This window comes from Trichosurus vulpecula, chromosome 1, assembly GCF_011100635.1.
Source record: "Trichosurus vulpecula isolate mTriVul1 chromosome 1, mTriVul1.pri, whole genome shotgun sequence".
Lineage (NCBI taxonomy): Eukaryota > Metazoa > Chordata > Mammalia > Diprotodontia > Phalangeridae > Trichosurus > Trichosurus vulpecula.
Window position 1 is genome coordinate 363,621,202 of NC_050573.1, and position 19,997 is coordinate 363,641,198.

A 19,997-nucleotide genomic window follows, 5' to 3' on the forward strand; every position below is an offset into this window, starting at 1 on the left:
CCCATTTGGACTTCCCAGCCAACCAGTGTGGGAAATCTGCTCTATCTGAAAGTAAATCAGTTCTCAGAGTTAAAACTCTTACAGCACAGAGAACATGGGCATATATTGAGCTGTGACTTCCTACAACTCATTTCAAATCCACTTCACTGTGTAATATTGAAAGGCTTGTTGGAATTAACTTTAGTTGGTTCACAAGTTTTTCTTATATCAAATGCCACCTCCCCAAATGCCTCCTCCTATCACACACACATACACACAGTGAAAACCCAAATAAACCCATTCGACGTTACTTACTTATGTTCCACATCAATGAGGAACTCCATGTGAAAATGAAATATAATTAGATTTTCCCCAAAGGAAATCTCCTTCAGCAGAAATGCTATCTTTCTCTTGTCTAGAGAGCCATGTTGGCAGGATGGCTGCCATTACCAAAGAATTCATCAGCTTTATGCCAGCTAGTAGTGATGAGTCCCTCCATACTTACCTAGGCCAGTCTTTGGACAGCAGACTTACTCTTTTCCTAGGGCTGTTTTTCCTAGGCCTTTCTGCTATGGCAAAACCTGCCAAAGTTTTCCCTCTGCTGGTCCAGTTTTTGAGGTTCTGTTGTCACCTACACACCACCATGAAGTGTCAGAGGAGGAATTTGGTGGAGGCTTATGGGAGACAATGAAGAAAAACCCCTATCAAAGAGGTAGCCCTACACATTCAGGTAACTAAAGACACAATTTTTATTATGTACATCAAGTAATTTATGTACAGATGATACCAATTATCAATGTCATGGTGATTCAAGTTTGTCTAGGAACAGTGACAAAGCACCCCACTTTTTCACCCAATTCTAAGTGACTCTATTTAAAAGATAACTGACTAGGAATAAGAATACATCTGTGGCTATAGAAAATATTTTTAGTTGTTAAAAATGAATTGATTATTACTGAGATCAAACTGAAAACTTTGGCCTCCTTAACCCACTAGCTTAATCAGTATGGGTGTCATCTAGATGGTGTTTTTCTATTGTGCCAGTTTATTTAACTGTGCTTCCTTAGATTCCCATTGGTCCAGGCTTCAGGGGTGGGAAACCTGTGGCCTCGAGGCCACATGTGCCCTTCTATATCCTTGGATGCAGCCTTTTGAGTGAGTCCAAGTTTTACAGAACAAATCCTTTTATTAAGGGGATTAAATCCCTCTGGACTCTAGGGAGAAAAATGGTTTGACTAGTGAAAACGAGGGTTCCTGGGAAGAAGCTAGCTTTGGCAGAGGGTAGGGAAGAGGAGAGAAAAGTAACCATTTGGTGATGAGGAAACATAAAACTTTATTTGTTTTTTTTAAAAGGAAGAAGCATGACTAAATGACTTCCCCAGGAAACCCTGTGTATGTGGCCCATATAAATACTCTGCATTCTTGGGCTCATTAGGACACGGCTTTTAGTAGGACAGGTCAGGAAAAGAGTTATCAGTACTTAATGTATCTTAAAAAGTTGCTGGGTTAAAGTTACATTTCCAATAAAGACGAGCTCTTCGGCATAGAGCAGATTCATGCTTTAGGTGGGGGGTTGGCTACTTGAACTCTGAGATCTCTTCTAACACTATGACTCAATGCCTGTAATCTAAGATCATATTCCATATCTCAGCTCTAGAATAGAAATATAAGATTAAGATAATATATAGAACAGTTTACTGAAGCTCATTCCAAGATGTTCCACAACTAGAAATAAAAACACAGCTCACTACTTTTTGGTGTAGCCGAGATGGGTAGGTGCTGATTAAGGATATGGAAAAGAAAGATGAAATTAAAATTAAGTGAAGTTTATTTTAAAGTTACCCCGCATTAAAACAAAAAGAAAGTTATCCTAAAGGCTTGATTCCATTTTTTTGGCATGTGTTACTTGATACAGATGTGACCAATTTTACTTCTGTTTCTAATCCTTAACTGTGATTTCCATAAAACACAGCTATAAACAGCCACTTCCTAATTCTGGCTCACAAGAAGTTTTTTATTAAACACAATAGAGTGTACAAAAATAAAATGAAATAGACTTCACGTGGCAGCATATAACACAGGGGAGTCATTTGTAATTTAGGGCAGAAAACTTACACCAAGAGAGAGTCATAGGGCTGTGATTATAATCATCAAAGCAATCTCCCCCTCCCCACCTGTTTGCCACCCCATTAAAGAAGGAAGCTGATTTGTCAGATTAAAGATTATGATGATGAACTAGTAGAACTGATAAGAAGACAAAGATGTCCCTTGTAGTTTTCTGTCTGAATGAGTTGTGGAACATGGATCTGCATATTGCTTCTTGTCTTGTCAGTTTAGATATTGGGGGGGTGGAGAAAAAGAGGAGGGGAGACAGAGAGAGAGAGACAGAGAAAGAGAGGAGGGGAGGGAAAGAGAGAAAAAAGAGAGCAAGAATGTAAGCTTACTTTAAAACAAGCTGGTGGGATGGAAAGAATCTAGGGTTGAGGGGGCAAGGGGTCAGGACACCTGAGTAATGCTCTGGGACCTTGAACAAGTCACTTTACTTCTAAACCTCAGTTTCTCCATTTGTAAAACAAGAGCCTTCAAGTAGAAAATCTCTAAGGCCCCTCCCCCCCTCTAACATTCTATGCAACTTTTTTTTCCTCTGCAGAAAGACATAAACAGTATCCTGGGTTTCATTATTTTGCATCTCTACTGCTGGTCTAAAGTATAGTTTAGAATTCTGAGTTTGAGTAATGCTGCTCAGCTATTCCGTGTCTCAGAGGAGACAAATCTCAAGTGGAAGCAGCTAAGGTCCAGATGAGAAGAAATTGTGTGTTAACTGGGTCTGGGCGGAGGGCTGTCTGGTGCTGATGACTTTACAATTAAAACCTAGGACTCAGTTACATGACAAGTAGGAATCACCTGATAAGTAATTTAACTTGAACTTTGGGTGGCAGAAGCCCTTAAATATTGAGCATAATTAGATGTACAGAGGAATTTTATCCAAACAGTATTTTATAGATTTTCTCTTATCTCTTAAAGAATAAAAACAGCTAGCTATTCTCACCATTACCTGGAAAACTAGCATTTGTGTTAATTATGAAGAAAAGTTTAGATTTCAAATATTATTTTATATAATATTTCTACATTTAAAGTTTTGAATAAACTTGTCTTTACATCTTGTTATTCTTCTATGTTATTATGCTATATAGAAGCAGTGTGGTACGTAAGTGGATAGAGAACCTGGGTTTGAGTTACACCAAATACATACTGGCCCATATGACCCAGGGCAGGTGATTTTTACCTCTCCTTCCTGTAGACCAGGGCTGTCCAACCTTAGGTTTTTATTGAAACAATAGACAATATATTTTGATTTGCCATTTTAGTGAGAGCTCTGGAGTAGCTCTGCTTCCTTTACTAAAGCATTTGTGTAGATTTCTGTGCTTGTAGGCGGGCTGCATTTTGGACATCTCTGCTGTAGACAGCTAAGAGAGCAAAGGAGGTACTGACCTGAATTGGTAAAGGAAGTTTCCTTACAATAGACTCCTATGCCAGGGCGAATCACAAATCAGTCATTCTTCTGATCCTATTATGTTATATAGAATTAATTATGAGAGGCAGGATGATGGAGTGGACAGTCAGCTTCACAGTCAGGATGCCTAAAATTCAGTTCCTTCCTCTCATACATACTGGCCCCTCGATCTGCTGCAGGTCACTTAACTTTCAGGGTTTTAGGAACTCAAATGCTCAAAGGACTTGCTCACAGTTCTAGTGGCAAAACTGGGATTTGAACCCAGATTTTCTGGCACAAACTTCAGAGTTATTAACTCTGTTTTCTTGTGTGGGATTTAAATGGGTGAGATCTAAGACTTATGGAGTTGGAAGAGAGGGACAGGGAGGAGTAGAAGGTAGAGGACAAAGGAAACACAGAAATTCAACTCCCAAGGAACACCTTGCGCTAAGATACAAGGTAAATCCAAGTCCCGATGGATGGCTAGTAAATTCCCCTTTCTCACACTCCTTCCTCCCACCCCCTGGCAACTTTTATACCTATTGAAGGGAAAAGAAAAGGCCGCCTTCTCCTCAAAGGGGACTAGCTCATTCCCAGCTCATAGGCAAACCAGCCATGAATTAAATCCTCCAAGAGATGAGAGCAGGCAGAAAAACAGATTAATTTTTTTTCTCCATTGGCAGGCTTCTGACTTCTCCTCTTTTGGACCTTTCATGTGGGCTATGGGAGAGGCAGGAAAAAGGTCTGGATTCAAGTCTCTAGGCACACACTGCCTGTGTGACCCTGGACAAATGACTAATTGCCCGTTGCCTTAAGCAACTCTCTAAGACTAGGTTGTAGAACATTTGCCAATCTGCCTTGGTAGCACAAGTTTCTTCACCAGGAATTCATTGCACTAGGAATTACAAACCACACTATGTCAATGAAATCACAGGCCTGGATCAAAAGGGGGGGCTAGGGCTGGAATATGATATTGATTTTGGTTTATCCTGAGTGATTCCAGGGCTTATATTAAAAGTTGCTTAATTTTGATTATCATAGTATGAAAGAATAAATAATAATATATAAATATACATTTATTTATAAAAAGAAGAAGAAACTGACCCCTCTAACAAACTGTTTGGATAAGATGGAGAAATTATTTATTTTTCTAATAAGGACTATGGTGAGGCACCTCTTTTAAAAAGAAATTCTAAAATACTTGAATGAGCCCCATTTGGGGTTTTCTTTGCAAAGATACTTGAGTGATTTGGCATATTCTTCTCTAGCTGATTTTATAAGGCAAACAGGGTTGAGTGACTTGCCCAGAGTGACTAGCTTACACAGCTAGTAAGTGTCTGAGGTCATATTTGAACTCAGGTCTTCCTGGATCTAAATCAACTCTATCCACTGTGCCACCTAGCTGACCAGAGTCAGTACACTTTGTGTGACTAGATAGACCTTAAACTATAATCCTGAATATCAGCTAAGGGCAAGCTGGACTAGAAGATGCCAAAAGTTATGAAAAGGACCTAAGATAGATCAGTTAGTCAACAAGCATTTATTAAATGCTGAGGATGCAAAGAGAGGCAAAAGACAGTCAGTCCCATGATAGTCCCTCCTGAAGGAGCTCAAAGTCTAGTAGGGAAAAGTGTAAATTACTATGTAAAAACATAGTGGCAGCTAGGTGGTATAGTGGGATAAAGTGCTGGGCCTAGAGTGAGGAAGACTCATATTCGTGAGTTCAGATCTAGCCTCAGACACTTACTAGCAGTTGCCTCAGTTTCCTCATCTGTAAAATGAGCTGGAGAAGGAAATAGAAAACCACTCCAGTATGTTTACCAAGAAAACCCCAAATGGCATCATGATGAGTTGGATGCAACTGCAAAACACCAAACAACAACAAAATGTACGAACAAGCTATGGATAGCATTAATTGAAAGCAATCAACAAAATTAATAAATTTAAGGGAGATTGGGAAAGGCTTCCTATAGCAAGTGAGAATTTAGTAAGATTTAAAGGAAGCCAGAGTCTTAGGTAAGAATTACCATAGGTATGAAAAAGATTAACGAATAAATACTTTAAAAGCTTAAGAGGGCACCAACTTAGTCCTAAGAACTTTTTATTTCCTTTAACCCTAACTGTGGCATTTTATGGTGTATAAATATAGAATAAAGTAGTTGGTTATAGCACTGTTGTTTAAATAAAATCTATGAGTGGGGTAGGGTAGGTGGGAGGAGGTGGACTGGACCCCCCCCCCCATGGAGCTAGGCATCCATACTTTGGCTTAGGACACATACTTTGGCCCCTTGCTAAAGAACATGCTCAACCAACAGCTCCTGGTTAGTCCTCAAGCATCCTCACAACTGGTGGCTGTGTCAGAAATTATTGATGAGTAAGTGATGAAGTCATCCATTCTTTGGGCTGTAAGAAGTGAGGAGAGATAGCATCAAGCCTCTTCCAAGGTAGCCTCTTGGCTCAGGCACCATTTCTTTGGCACAGCCCCTAGTCAATCACAGGGGCACGTGAAAATGATCCAAAAGCTGCTGATCTCCTGTGTTCTTTGGTAAGGGGCCAGAGCATGTTTACCTGCTCAAGAAGCCAAAGGACCCATGCCCAACTCCATAGGAAGTACTCTAGTCCAATCCTTCTCCATATTACAGGTATGAGTGTTACATATCTGCTTCCCTGATCTGTCCACACCTGAAGTAAGCCTCCCCGTAATGCCTGTGCCACTTCTACCAGGCACCATACTTCATCTAGGAATAGCTACCTGAACTTCAGACATGGGAGGAATCTTAAAAATGGGACCTGTGCTATAATCTCAATCTCGTCAGTGACAGAAGTAGAGTAGTAGAAGGAACTGAGGTACCCAAAGTGGAAAATGGGGTACAGAAATACAAGAAACTGAGAGATTAAAAAGAGAAGAAGTGAGAGTGGAAGCTTTGAAATTAAAGAAATACTGCTTCTGGAATGGTTGCTTTCTTCCCTTCTGCCCCCACCCCCAGTCACTCCCACCTTGCTTCCCATTATCATAATGATAACCCCCCATCTCAGAATTTCACCTCTTTGGCATAGGAGAAACTTTTTTTTCCCTTCCCAGAACCCCTGTGTAAGGAGTAAAAGGAAAACTAAATGCACTGGTAACTCACGTTTATCTCGCATGTTAAGATTTGCAGAGTGCTTTCCTTATAACTGTCCAGCAAAGGTTAAATACTACCCCTATTTTACAAGGGAGGGAATTGAGTCTCAGAGAGATAAGACTTGCATAGATTATTACAGTAAACTCCAGAGCTGGGCTTCAATCCAGTATTCTTTCCACTGTATCACTGAAAGTATCCTACATTTTACTTTTTCATGCAGAAGGTGATGCTTGAGCTAAATCTTAAAAGACGCCAGGGACTCCAAACCCACGATGTTTGCCACTGGCACTACAGAAAATGTTGTGGGATTTCTGATTATCCTTCATGACAGCCAACTCAAAAGCTTTGAGATTTAGTCCCAAGCATGTCCAATCCCTGTGATTTGATCTCATCTCATTTGTTAGAATCCTCTGCTTTTGCAATGGTTTAATCCATACCTCGAGCCTATAAACAACAAAGATGACTTTCTCATCTTTAACGTTTCTCTCATTGAAGCCTGCAAAGAATTCTCTCTTTGCTATTTGTGTTTCAGGCCTATGGGGCTGTGCAATGCAAACTTGATCCTTCTGGTCCCAGGACCTTTTTATACTTGTAAAAATTGTTGAATCCCCCAAAGAACTGTTAATGTGGGCTGTATCTATCAATGTTTAGCATGTTAGAAGTTAAAATATCTTTGACCTTGCGGAGACTCTGAAGGGGTCTCAGTGATTCCCACAGGTCCTCAGAGCACACTTTGAGAACCTCTGATGTAATCAATAGGGACCTGGATTTGGAGTCAGGAGTACCTGGGTTTAGATCCTGCTTCAGATAATACTAGCTATATAACCCTGGGCAAGTTCCTTAACCTCTCTGTGCCTCAGTTGTCTTATCTGTAAAATGAGCAGACTAGACTTGATGCCTTCTAAAGTGACTTCCAGCTCTAAATCCACGATCTCCATGGAGGACGAGTGGTCCTCCAACACCATAAGAATGAGGTGAGAAGCCCCTTGATGCTCTTTGGGATCACCATCCAAATGGGAGCCACTATTATTCTCATCTTCCTTGCAAGGTGCCAACTCTTTAAATTCATTTTTAATTTACCTGTTTCTTAATATGTATCTGACCTGCCACATACTAGGGAATTCTCTCTTCTCACTTGGGAAATCTTTTTATTTAAAAAAAAAAGGCTTTTTAAAAAATTACCACTTAACTATTCAATGTTTTGATTTGTTATTTTTGAGCTTTTGGTACTCTTAATTCTTAGCACATGTTTCCTTCTCCCTCTCTGCCACCGCCAGGCTTCCAAGAAGGTCTTTTTTTAAATAGTCTCCAAGCTTCATGAGTTTTATTTAACTATTCTCCTTTCCTGCTGGGAAAGTGTCCTCATCTATAAAATGAGGGAAGTGGACTAGCTTCATTCTAAGGGCCTTTCCAGCTCTAAATGCTATAACCCCAATGTCCAAATTAGTCAAAGCTCCATTCTCTAAAATTGAGTAGCTCTCTAATGTACTGGGAGTTTATGAATTGAATTACATTATAATCCCTATTTAGTAATAGTTCACCCGCAGATATTTCCTGTTCGATTCCACTCACCAAATATTTATTCAGTGCTTACTGTGTGCAGAGCATGTGTTAGATGCTTAACATGATCAAAGTTTAGATATGACACAATCCCCATCCCCATGGAATTTTCAGTCTAGTAGAAGATCAAAGAACAAAAATATACAGATATCTGTAATTTACAATATTAAATAAGTGCATCAGAGTGTTTTAAAACAAAGTACTGTGTAAGGTCAGAAGGGGAAGGTCCTTGTTAACTTCTCAGATCTAAGTCCAATATGTTTCCTTTCCATGTTGACCCTAAAACTCTCTGTTCTTGGAAGTAATGATTAATCAGTCTGACCCAAACCCATATGTCTCCATTTCTTCCCAACGAGGTACTGTACTAGTCTATGAGAGTGATTAAAGTCTCCCAATTTCTGCCTACTCTAATTTTGTAGCTTCTCTAATCTTAATATTCCTAACCCTAATTCATTATCCTGTTTGTGCTCTATACAAAATATTCCTATTACTCCATGTGACAAGTCTGTCACTTAATAGGACTGAATTTGTTTTTGTTTTGTTTTTTTTGTTTTGGAGGGGGGAAGGCAGGGCAATTGGGGTTAAGTGACTTGTCCAAGGTCACACAGCTAGTAAGTGTGTCAAGTATCTGAGGCTGGATTTGAACTCAGGTACTCCTGACTCCAAGGCTGGTGCTCTACTCACTGCACCACCTAGCTGCCCCCCAGTAGGACTGAATTTGTAAATTATGCCCTCTAAAGATTAGTTCTTCCTGAATACTATGCCTATAAGTCAAATAACTGCTACCAAGGAACTGGGGATAGGTAAAAGTCATTTACTTTGCTGACTAAACTTTGGCTCCTTTTTGCTTTCAAAAAAATAAAACAACCCTTTAATTAATATCAAGCATTAATACAGTGCTTTAAGGTTTGCAAAGTTCTTTCCAAATATTATTTTATCTTCACAACAAGCTTGGAAAAGAAGTGTTATTATCCTCGTTGTACAGATGTGAATATGGAGGCAGACAAGGGTTAAATGACTTGCCCAGGGTCACAAACCTATCAAGTATCTGAAGTTGGATTTGAACTCAGGTCTTCTAGATACCATGTGGCCACTGTACTGCCTAGCTACCTAAACTAATATCTAGCTTCCTGAAGACTCCTTGTTTCTGCCTACTAAAACAAATAAACATTTAAAGGGAGATACTGTGATGTAGAGCAAAGTGGGTTCCACTTCTGTCTCTGCCTCTTGGTAGCTTCATGACTCTGAGCAAGCCACAGACACCCTGAGCCTCTTTCCTCGTCTGTGAGATGAGGATGTTCTTATTTGTACTACCTCCTTTCTCAGGTTATTGTGAAGAAAACCCTCTGTTGATTCTAAAGTGCAGTATCAGTTGGGGGAGTTTTTGTCTGTTTGTTTTGGACTGCACCTGTGATTCACCTCAGAACCTGCTGGTAGAGAGAATTCCTCAACTTGCCCAAGGCGATTATCTCTCTGAGATGGAACTTTACTCCATCTCCCTGACTGGGAGTCCAGCTCTAGCCATTCCTCCTTGATGGCTGTCAGGGACAAGATACAACAATATCTCTGCAAGCTAGAACAATGGATAGAATATAAGATGATAAAAATCATTAGGGATAAATGTAAAGTTTTACACTTGAGATAAAAAGTCAGCTTCATGAAGTTACAAAAGAATTCTTTAGGGGGAAAAACGTTTGGTGCTTCCACGGATTGTACCCTTAGTACAAGTCAACATTTTGCATAGAAGGCAAAAATCAGGCTTCATTAAGAGAGGCCTAGGATCCAGGACTTGGGAAGTGAAGGTCTTACAGCTCAGATCATATCTGGAATGTGTGTTCAGTTCGAAGCAGCAGCTTTTTAAAAGCACATTGATCAATTGAGGAGTATCCAGATAATTGTGACCAGGATGAGAAAAGACCTTGTGATATACCATACAAGAATAATTTGGAGGAGCTGGGGATGTTTATTTAGTCTGGTGAAGAGAAGCTTGGCTGTCTTCAAGTGTTTGAAGGGCTATCATATGGAGGGATTAAATTTGTTCTTCTTCACCCCAGAAAGCAGAGCTGGCAACAATGCTTGGAAGTCGCAGAGGGGCAGGTTTAGGAAAAGTCTCTTGACAATTACAGTTATTCAGACATGGAAATGGCTTTCCTTTGGAGAAAATGGGTCCCTCGAGAGGCCTTTAGGCAGAGCCTGGAATGAATACCCCGACGTATAAAAGAACTGTCTGCTCATAGTTTCAGAGAACAGAGCAGCTAATTGCCATATCAACATCTCATTTTTCTCTCTTGAACCACCTCTCCTGTTTGTATTTTCCTTCCAAGTATCTTAACTGGTCCCGGTACACTGCCTAGGTGATCACTAAAGTTTTTGTTTGGTTGGTATTGGTTTTGGTTGGGTTTTTTTGCTCCAAGTTCTGTGATCCTGTGAAATGGAAGCTCAGATCTGGTCTTGAAAGTGCCAGGATGACATGGGGTCAGGGCAGATGATTAAGGTCATTGAGTCTCAAGTAGAAGACTTGATGCCATGAACAAGAGGGAATTTAGGGATTTCTTTTAATTTAAAAAAAAAATTTAAAAGACAAGAAGGCAGTTTGTCCCAGCTGAGTATCATGCACAACCACATTTCTTTTGGAATTTAACTGTTTCGAAACACTGGCAGCCAGACTTCACAGGAAAGCTTCTCTGTCCCTCCCTTAAGACCTAGTTGCCCTGGTAAGTCCCAAGGGCTGAAACACTTTTCAGCTTTTCCTTCCTGAAAAAAGTAATTTGACCTCTTCCCCCATGAGCACATTTCAAAGAATTCAAAATCAACCTTCTTCATTTAAATATGCAAATGGCTTGGTTGAGTAGGAATGGAAAATGGCACTTAAGGGAACCAAGAACTGTTCATAGTCGTGGCACCAAGGAAGCCTCTCTTTTTTCCTTCTTCCATTTGCTAATCATGGCCTTCCAATTGGCGTGTTATGATACTGTCATGGAAATTTTATTGTAGTGTCCTTGCAAGCTAGGCCTTCCTGAGCGTTTGGCTGTCTGTGTCGGTGTTGACTATTCCTCTCTCAAATAAACAAGGTGGGGAGGAGACCTTCAATTACCAGAAGAATCAAGGGATGAAGGAAATTCAACTTCCCACAATGGGGAAGCCATTCCAAAGAGTGTTCTTCCGGTGCCAGACCACCTAGACTTCAGGTTTGGGGGTCAGCCCTTTACCCTTAAGGAAAGATTTGGAGTGTGGTCAGATTGTGTTTCCCCTGACCACTAACCATTATTAACCTTTAGCCCAGCAGGTAGGTGGCCAAGGGCTTGTCCTAGATGGGACAAAAATCCAGCCCTTAGGGGACTTGCCCAAATAGACAAGAAGTATTAGCCAAGCGTTTCTAGGTCTGTTTTCAGAGTAACCCCCTCACAAAATCAAGACGAATTAGGAGCATCAACTTGTACACTCTGACCCCTTCTGCTCTCTCTCTTACCTTCTCTTCCTTTCTATCTCTGTCTCTTCCTGCCTTGTGCCCCTACACATTACTCTCCCTCTCCTTTTCCATTCAAGAGCAGTATAGCTACTCAGGAATACCCCCAATTTCTTAGAAATACTAGGCTAGATTAGTGGAGTCAGGAGGACCTGCGTTCAGACACTTACTAGCTGTGTGACCCTGGGCAAGTCACTTAACCCCAATTACCTCCAAAACAAACAAACAAAAATGTGAGTCCCCTGAAAATCTAGAGCCAAATAAGGCAAATGCTAGCACTTTTCTCAATACCCATCATGGGAACCCTTATAGGTTTTAATTTTGTTTTCTAGTACTGCTTTGGAAATACAGAATTTGCCCTTTTCTTACAGACTATTACAATTTATTCACTTTCCCCCATTAAAGGAAAATCAATTTGATTTTGTAATGTGTCTGACTTGCAAAGTTCCATTGCCTGACCCATGCTTGGCTGGCTCCCCACACTGTGACTCCTTGATCTCTTCATACTGGTCAGTAGCCAGGCTTTCCCTCTCCTGGCTTTGAGCCCTTTGTTTTCCTCCCTAAATGAGTAGTAAGTTGAAAGGCTTAGCTTTTAACAGTTCCTTGATGAAAGGCACACAGAACCAAAGATTATGAATTAATCTTGAATTTTTCCTTTTATTTTCTTACTAAGAAAACTGCTGCAGATGGAAAACGACAAGAAATCATTGTTTTGGACTCCAAGCGAAGTAATGCTATTAACATTGGTCTGACTGTGTTACCCCCTCCGAGGACAATCAAGATTGCCATTTTGAATTTCGATGAGTATGCCTTAAACAAAGAAGGCATTGAGGTAAGAGAAAATATGGTACTTCAACCTGGCTGTACAACGGTATATTTATTATGGGAGAGGCATGATGCACTGGGTCAGCTTCAGATTCAGAAAAGATGTGTGTTCAAATCCCACTTCTGACATATGCTTGCTGAGTGCCTCTGGTCAACTCATTTGATCTCTTAGAGCACTAGGCATCTCTCTAAGACCTTAAGTTGACAGATGTGCATTGGTAGAAGGAGTGTCTTCACTGGGAATTCCCCTACCATTGAAATCACTGGTCTGGACTTAAAAAATAAATAAATACATTTATTACATATGGGAAATATTGCAGAAGTACCTTTTTGGTTGCTCTTAAAATTCTCATGGGAACAGAAGGAGTCCTGAACTTAGAGTCACAGATGCTGAGTTTGAATCTCATCTCAACTGTTCACTCCCTGGGTACATTACATGGAGTACTGGACTTGGAGTCAGACAGACCTGAGTTTGACTCCTGCCTCAAATACTTGCTAGCTGGATGACCCTGAGCAAGTCCCAAAGCCTTGGTTTCTTCATCTGTAAAATGAAGCACCTGTCTTTCAAGGTTGTTGTTAGGATCCACTGAAGTAACATACACAAAGCTCTTCATAAGACTTTAATTGCTACATAAGTGTTAGCTTTTTTTTTTAAAGGGACAGCTAAGTGGCACAGTGGGTAGGAGCTGGGTCTGGAGTCAGGAAGACTCATCTTCCAGAGTTCAAATCCAGCTTCAGACACTTACCAGCTGTGTGACCCTGGGCAAGTCACTTAACCCTGTTTGCCTCAGTTTCCTCATCTGTAAAATGATCTGGGGAAGGAAATGACAAACCACTCCAGCATCTTTGCCCAGAAAACCCCCGATGGGGTCACAAAGAGTCAGATACAACTGAAACGACTGAATAACTCAAAGTAAAACCACCTTGGATCTCAGTTTCCTAATCAGTAAATGAGAGGCGTAGATTCAGTGGCCTCTTCTGTTACACCACACTCCTTTCCTGCCTTACATGTGAGCTGGCAATTTTTTTAAAGTAGGCACTGGGATGTGAAGCTGTAAATTTGGACTTCAAAAGAATACAAACCATCTGAATCTTTAATAATTGTTGAACCAGGCAGCCTTCATTGTTGTTCACCATCTTCCATTAAAATGCAACTCAGTTTGAACCAATTGTTCTAGTAACGAAATAAAGATAAGACTATAGTATGGCTACGCAGCCCATAGATTTGTAAAGGAGCATAGACCTAGAGCTGAAAGGGCTCAGGACCATTGAGCTCAGGAAGCTGAGGCTAAAAGAGGTAAGGTCACTTGTCCCAAGTAACAGCCTAATAATGTTGGAGGCCGGCCTTGAACTCAGATCTTCCTAACTACAAGCCCAGTACTCTATCTACGGTGCCATCTTACTGCAATAGAATATAAACTTCTCAAAGGCACAGGCTCTTCATTTTTGTCTTCTTATTCCCTCTGATTAGCACAGTATCCACCCCATTTGTTGTTGGTGTTATTCAGTCCTTCAGTCATGTCCAATCTCGTGGACCATGGCATCCCAGTTCCTATCCATGGGGTTTTCTTGGCAAAGATACTAGAGTGGTTTACCATTTCCTTCTCCAGTGGATTAAGCCAAACAGAGATTAAGTGACTTGCCCAGGGTCACACAGCTAGTGTCTGAGGCCAGATTTGAATTCATGCGTTCCTGACTCCAAGCCTGGTGCTCTATCCACTGAGCCACTTAGCTACCTCTCAATACATAGTAGATACCTAATGAATGCTTATTGATTGATTTCTTATTGATTGATCCATGCCTCTGTATAGGTTTTCTCCCATACCTGGAACTCCTTTACCTGCTTCCTGGCATCTCTTGCCCAGCTCATGAACCACTTCCTAGAGAAAAGCCTGCCCTTATCTCCCTAGTTGTTAGGGCTGTCTCCTTTCTTAAATAGTCTGTATACTGATCTGTTTATATGCTTTTTTAAGCCCAGCTCATGAACCACCTCTTACAATAGGACTTTCTTGATCCCTCTAGTCATAAGTGTCTCTTCTTCCTTAAACATTAATATACATAGCCATCGGTTTGCATGCTGAATGTAAGCTCCTTGAAGGCAGAAACTTGTGTCTTCTCTTTGTCTTCCCAGCATCCAATACAACACCTTGAACAGAGCAGGGGTTTGAGTACTTATTGGTCTGGACTGGTGTTAGGACATAAACAATGTTTGGTTGTAAAAGTTTTGTGTGTCCCTAACAATTTGTAGAGGACCAATGGCAGTTCATAGACAAATGGCTGAGAAACAAGGAAAGAAGGAAGGAAGGAAGGATGGATGGATGGAAAGAAGGATGAATCTCTTTTAAGAGTTAACTTTTTTATGTCGTGGACTCTTTTGGCTGTATGGTAAAGCCAGTAGATGCCTTCTCAGAGTAATGGTTTTAAATGCATAAAATAAAATGTATAGGTTGACAAAGGAAACCAATTATATTGAAATACAGTTACCAAAATATTAATGAGCCACAGGTTAAGAACCTTCAGCTCTAGATATCTGTCCCTGTATAGGGCCACCCTGAAAGGGGGCAGTGTTAAGGGTGGCAGGGAAGGGTTTGAGTTCAAGAGTAAGTACAGCAGAGCTGCACCAAGTTGTCATCAACCTCATGATGTCATTGGTCCTCTTCAAGAATGAAGGACAAACAGCAAGTAAGTCTCCTTGCCAAAGACTATCGCCTTTCCCCCAATACACACACCATTTATTTAACTGTGTTGATTTAAAAACAACTATAAATTAATTTAGCTTTTCCCCAAATATCATTTGGAGGAAGAGCTAGCCTCAAAAGTGGGCAGCTTTGCTTACTTTCTGTCTGGTAAGGTCAGGGCAAGGCTAGACCAAAGGGAAGCCAGAGACCAGCACGAAGGTGCCGTATGAATGAAGGCAGAGGAAACAAAAGCAGAAAAGGGACAATGAAAAGTCAGGGGGGGAAAGAGAATTCAGAAGTCAGTCTGCCTTATAAATCTATCTAAGACTAATACTATCTTATGTCTTTGTACACAGAATGCTTTAGGGAAGAGAGGAAAGGGAGAGAGAAAGAGTTGATCTCAGTGTTGCTTTAATGCTTTATTTTTCAAAAACGTGATTAATAATTGGTATTTTAGGGAGGTTATTTTGGCTAATTTTGATGGTTTTTGAAACAACTTGTTTGACTCCATTTCCAGAGGTTTTCTTAAAAAGTTATTTTTCAAGTGTAAATCCATCTTACTCCATCTCTTTAGGCCTGGTAAACATATAATGAACACTCCCCCAAAGCACTGCCACAAATACTACCAGGAACAAGATCCTTTTAAGCATTTATACCTGAAAGGTTCCCTTCAAAGGAGGCTTTTCCTTCCAAACTAATTGCAGACAAGCATTCTTTCACCTCTAAAGCTCCTCCCAGGGACAACTGCTTTTAAGTTCAATGGAAGGACTACCCATACGAAAACTTTAAGTTGAGCCTGTTCTTTCAACCATTATCCAGTAAATAATGAAGATTAATCTCTGGGAAAAAAACACCTTTCAGGAGCCAACTGGAATTGGAGTCAGAATGGAGTCGTGTAAGTGTTATTAGAATTGTAGCCAGGGGGGCAGCTAGGTGGCACAGTGAGTGGAGCACCGGCCCTGGAGTCAGGAGAACCTGAGTCCAAATCTGGCCTCAGACACTTGACACAAGTACTAGCTGTGTGACCTTGGGCAAGTCATTTAACCCCAATTGCCCTGTCTTCCCCCTGCAAATAAAAAAAAAAAGAAAAAAAAAAGGAATTGTAGCCAGGGAATTAGAATTCAAACCCAGGCTCTGCCCTTTGTGACCTGAGCAAGTCACGTAAGCTCTCCGAGACTCAGTTTACTCATCTGTAAAGTAATAAAGTAGACTATGTGGCATCTACAATCCCCCTCAACTTCTAATCCTATGATTTCTTGCCATCTTCCCCTCTGGCTGGTTACCTTATTATTCAAGAGAGAAGAAGGGCTGGAGAAATGTAAGTGCATATCGATGGAGCTTTGCTATAAAGGTTTTCAACTTGTGCCCAAAGGTCTTTTAACTAAGTTCTCTGCTTCTTAGATATAAGCAGTTTGGATTTTTTCTTTCTTTCTTTCCTTCTTTATTTTTCTTTCTCTCCCCTTTCTTCCGTTTTTCCTTTTTCATTTTCTCCTTCCTCTCTTCCTCCTTCTCTCTTTGTCTTTTTTTTCCTTTTCTCCATTCTTTTCTTTTCCTTCCTTCTTTTCTCTCTCCCTCCTTCTTTTTCTCTCCCTCCTTTCCTCCATCCCTCCCTCTCTCCCTTCTGTCTTCTTTCTCTCTCTCTCTTTCTTTCCTTCCCTCTTCTTTCCCTTCTTCCCTCTTTCCTTCCCTGGCAATCACTTAGGCTTGATGTACACTGCAACAGACTATTTAAGTTACATTCCTCTTCTCTAGCTTTCCAGGATGACACTAACGCTCAGCAGATCTGCATCCATGATCTGTGTTCCTAAACAGAGCCTTACTAGGCTGTCTTAATCCCACTCTGGATTGTCTCTGAGCAGCCAAATGGCATGGATTCATGCATCATCATGAAAAACTGAACAAAAACATCTAGTCAACTAGATGTCACTGAGGAAATATTCACCGGTTACTTTTTTCTTAAGTAAATTAGACTTTAGAAAATGTGGGAAGGGATGCACCCCCATATGAACCAGATTATATTCTTAATTTTCCAAATATAAATTCTCATTTTATAGTTAAATGTAGGGAATTAATTTTTTCTTGCTATTCTAATTGCTGTAAAATTCTTAGACTATGTCTATTTGGGGATAGCTAAATCAGATGAGACCAAATATTCATGATCATGTCATATGGTGGGAAATAGAAATACCATTCTCCCATACATACATGAGTACTAGAGACTCAGGGTTGAAGCAACCAAATTCTTAGGCCCCATATCTTCTCTTTCCAATGCTAATCCACAGGTCAATGCTTATCTGAAAGGAGGAAGCCCAGGAATATATGGGTATTGAATTTTTTTGCCTGATAACCTGTGAAATATGGGAAAAGGGGTAAGAAAGTAGGAGGCATAATTAAGGAATTTTCTATGAAGGCAGGAAGGTTCCACAGAAAGAACCTTAGTGATGTTCATCAGTAGCTATATGCTTTTCAACAAATTATTTAACCTCTCTGTGCCTGCTTATTCATTGGTAAATTAAGCGTAACAATACCTGTTCTACTTGCCTCACAGAGTTTTTGAGGATAAGGTAATATAACATAGTAAGTACCTAGGAAAAGCAGCTTAATAACAATAATAATAATAAATGACACTCATGTAAGGCAATAATTTTGTGGAAGTGTAATAATAAATAGTACTAATTATTTCTAAAGAACTTTGAGGTTTGCAGTGCTTTACCTACATTATCACATTTTGTTCTCCCATCAACTCTGTGAGGTAGGTGCTATCATTCTCTCCATCTTACAGATGAGGAAGCTGAGTCTAGTAGAGGTTAAGCTATTTGCTCAGAGTGGCAAAAGTAACAAGCATTTGAGGTAGAATTTGTACCAGGGTCTCCCTGATGCCAAGTGCAGGGCTTGCTCCATTATATCACCTAGCAGAGATCGTTGTGAACAACTTCACATCAACAGAAGGCTGGCTATCAGACGATGGTCTTTTGAGCCAAGGCCTCTCATGAAGACTGTCTCCCGTGGGGCAGAAGGGCTAAGGTTTGCAGTGGTGGAGTAGATTTTGGGCTGATGAAGTCATAGATCCTGGCAGTATTGAAGCTAATGTGCCAACAGAGCTGAAATCCAAAGCACGAGAATTCTGGGCCCCTTGTCCCCAAAAGCCTGATACTATTTTCTTTTCCAAAAGTGTTGATGGGGGTACGATGAAGGGGTTGGATGATATGATCTTAGGGTCTCTTCCAACTCTAACATTCTATGGTTCTCTTCCAGACTCAACAAGCAAAATATTTAGTAGTCATGACTTCATCTCCAGGTGAGATGGGTGGCCAAAACCAACAATTCTACTTCCCTACTTTTCTTAGAAGCAAGATTCACATACATTTTGGATTAATTCTGAGGTAGAAATACATAGACTCTGATGCATCCCAATAAATGTTGGGGTTTTTCCTATAGAGCCAAATATCTCATTGTAATAAGCACAGGACAGCAAACCCAAATCTGTAGATTAGATTACAAAGTCATTGAGAGCAAGCCCTTATGTCATATCTTTCTTTGGATCCTCTGAACCTCAAGTCTTTGTATACATTGGGCACTTGATATTTAACATTTATTAACAAGCATTAAATAAGAACCTACTGTGTTTAAGGCACATAGTAGGTATTGGGCTCAGAAAGATGATAATGAAAATGTTCCCACTATCAGAAAGCGTATATTCTCTGCTTAAATCAGCAGAGGTAATAAGTATATTAATAAGTATATTAAAATATATACAAAATAAATTCAATTTAAATGTTTTATTGTTAATCAATGTTTATTAAATTTGAAAAGAAAAAAAACTATGAGTTCATGGGAGGTGACTTTATCCTGCCATGCTCCTGTGCCTTGGTGTAATTTTATTGTCAACGATGTGTAAAAAAAATAAAATAAAATGAAACCAACTGGCAGATGGTGGGCTCATAAATCTTCCACGCTGAACAAATGGTTTAAATTAGTCATAGAGTAAAAAACAAAAGTAAGAGTTTGTTATTGCTTTCTCAGGCAGGAACAAAGAAAGCAAGTCGTCATCAGTATAAAAATATCAAGGATTGCTTGTCCTGTCTACTAAAGAACCAGTACTGCCTACAGAAGCACTGACAAAATTTTGTCAAAATTTGGTTGAGTGCAAAACATTGGAAGGGGAGGGGAGGAGAACAGGGAGGAGGAGTGAAGGTAAAACTCAATTAGCCAGATAGCTTGAAAATTAACTTAATACAAGCAGCTAGCTATTTATTTTTAAAACAACTGATCAGCAACCTCCTAGTAGTAATGTTTAAGATAACTGCATTTGAATTCAACAATTGTTCTCAAACCATGTGTTTCTAGAAAGTACTGGCATTATAAGTTGGCACCATCGTTGGTAAGCAACATGACGTTGCTTGAGGCATTCTGTCTATGCAATGCGAGAATTCCTCCAAATCATTCTCCTCATCACCTATCACAGTGCCTAAAGTCCCACCATTATAGCTTCTTTCCCAGGGTTTTTTCCCCAAGCCTTTTGTTGTTCTCATTTTCAGGAATTCTTTGTTAAAATTCAACAGCAGTAACACCTTCAGCCCTTATTAGCATATACAGCAGGAGGTTATTAAGAAGAATAAAGGAGGGGAGAGGAGGAAGAAAGAAATACTTAAAAAGTAGATGGGAAGCTGCCAAAAACAAACTCAATTTAGACTCTTAGAATCACAAGATGTCTTACGTAACAGCGCTGTTTAGAGCTGGTCCTGTGTGTGAGACTTAGCCTTCACCTTACCCAGTGTGCAATTGGTAAGGTCTTAAATCATTATATGACCATCAGGGGGCAGTGTTTGCATTCTGCTTAGAAACAGGTGTTCCATTGCTCCTGAATCTCCAGA

General features: G+C 40.2%; 1 protein-coding gene across 6 annotated transcripts in view; it reads left to right on the top strand.

The window, feature by feature from the left end:
• Nucleotides 1–19,997, top strand: part of FHOD3 (formin homology 2 domain containing 3) — a 726,388-nt gene that overhangs the window by 657,490 nt on the left and 48,901 nt on the right. For all 6 annotated transcript variants that reach the window (XM_036756241.1, XM_036756258.1, XM_036756249.1 and 3 more), the window contains one exon: nucleotides 12,294–12,452. In XM_036756241.1, coding sequence (XP_036612136.1) covers nucleotides 12,294–12,452 — 159 coding nt within the window. The remainder of the gene's footprint in view (nucleotides 1–12,293; nucleotides 12,453–19,997) is intronic.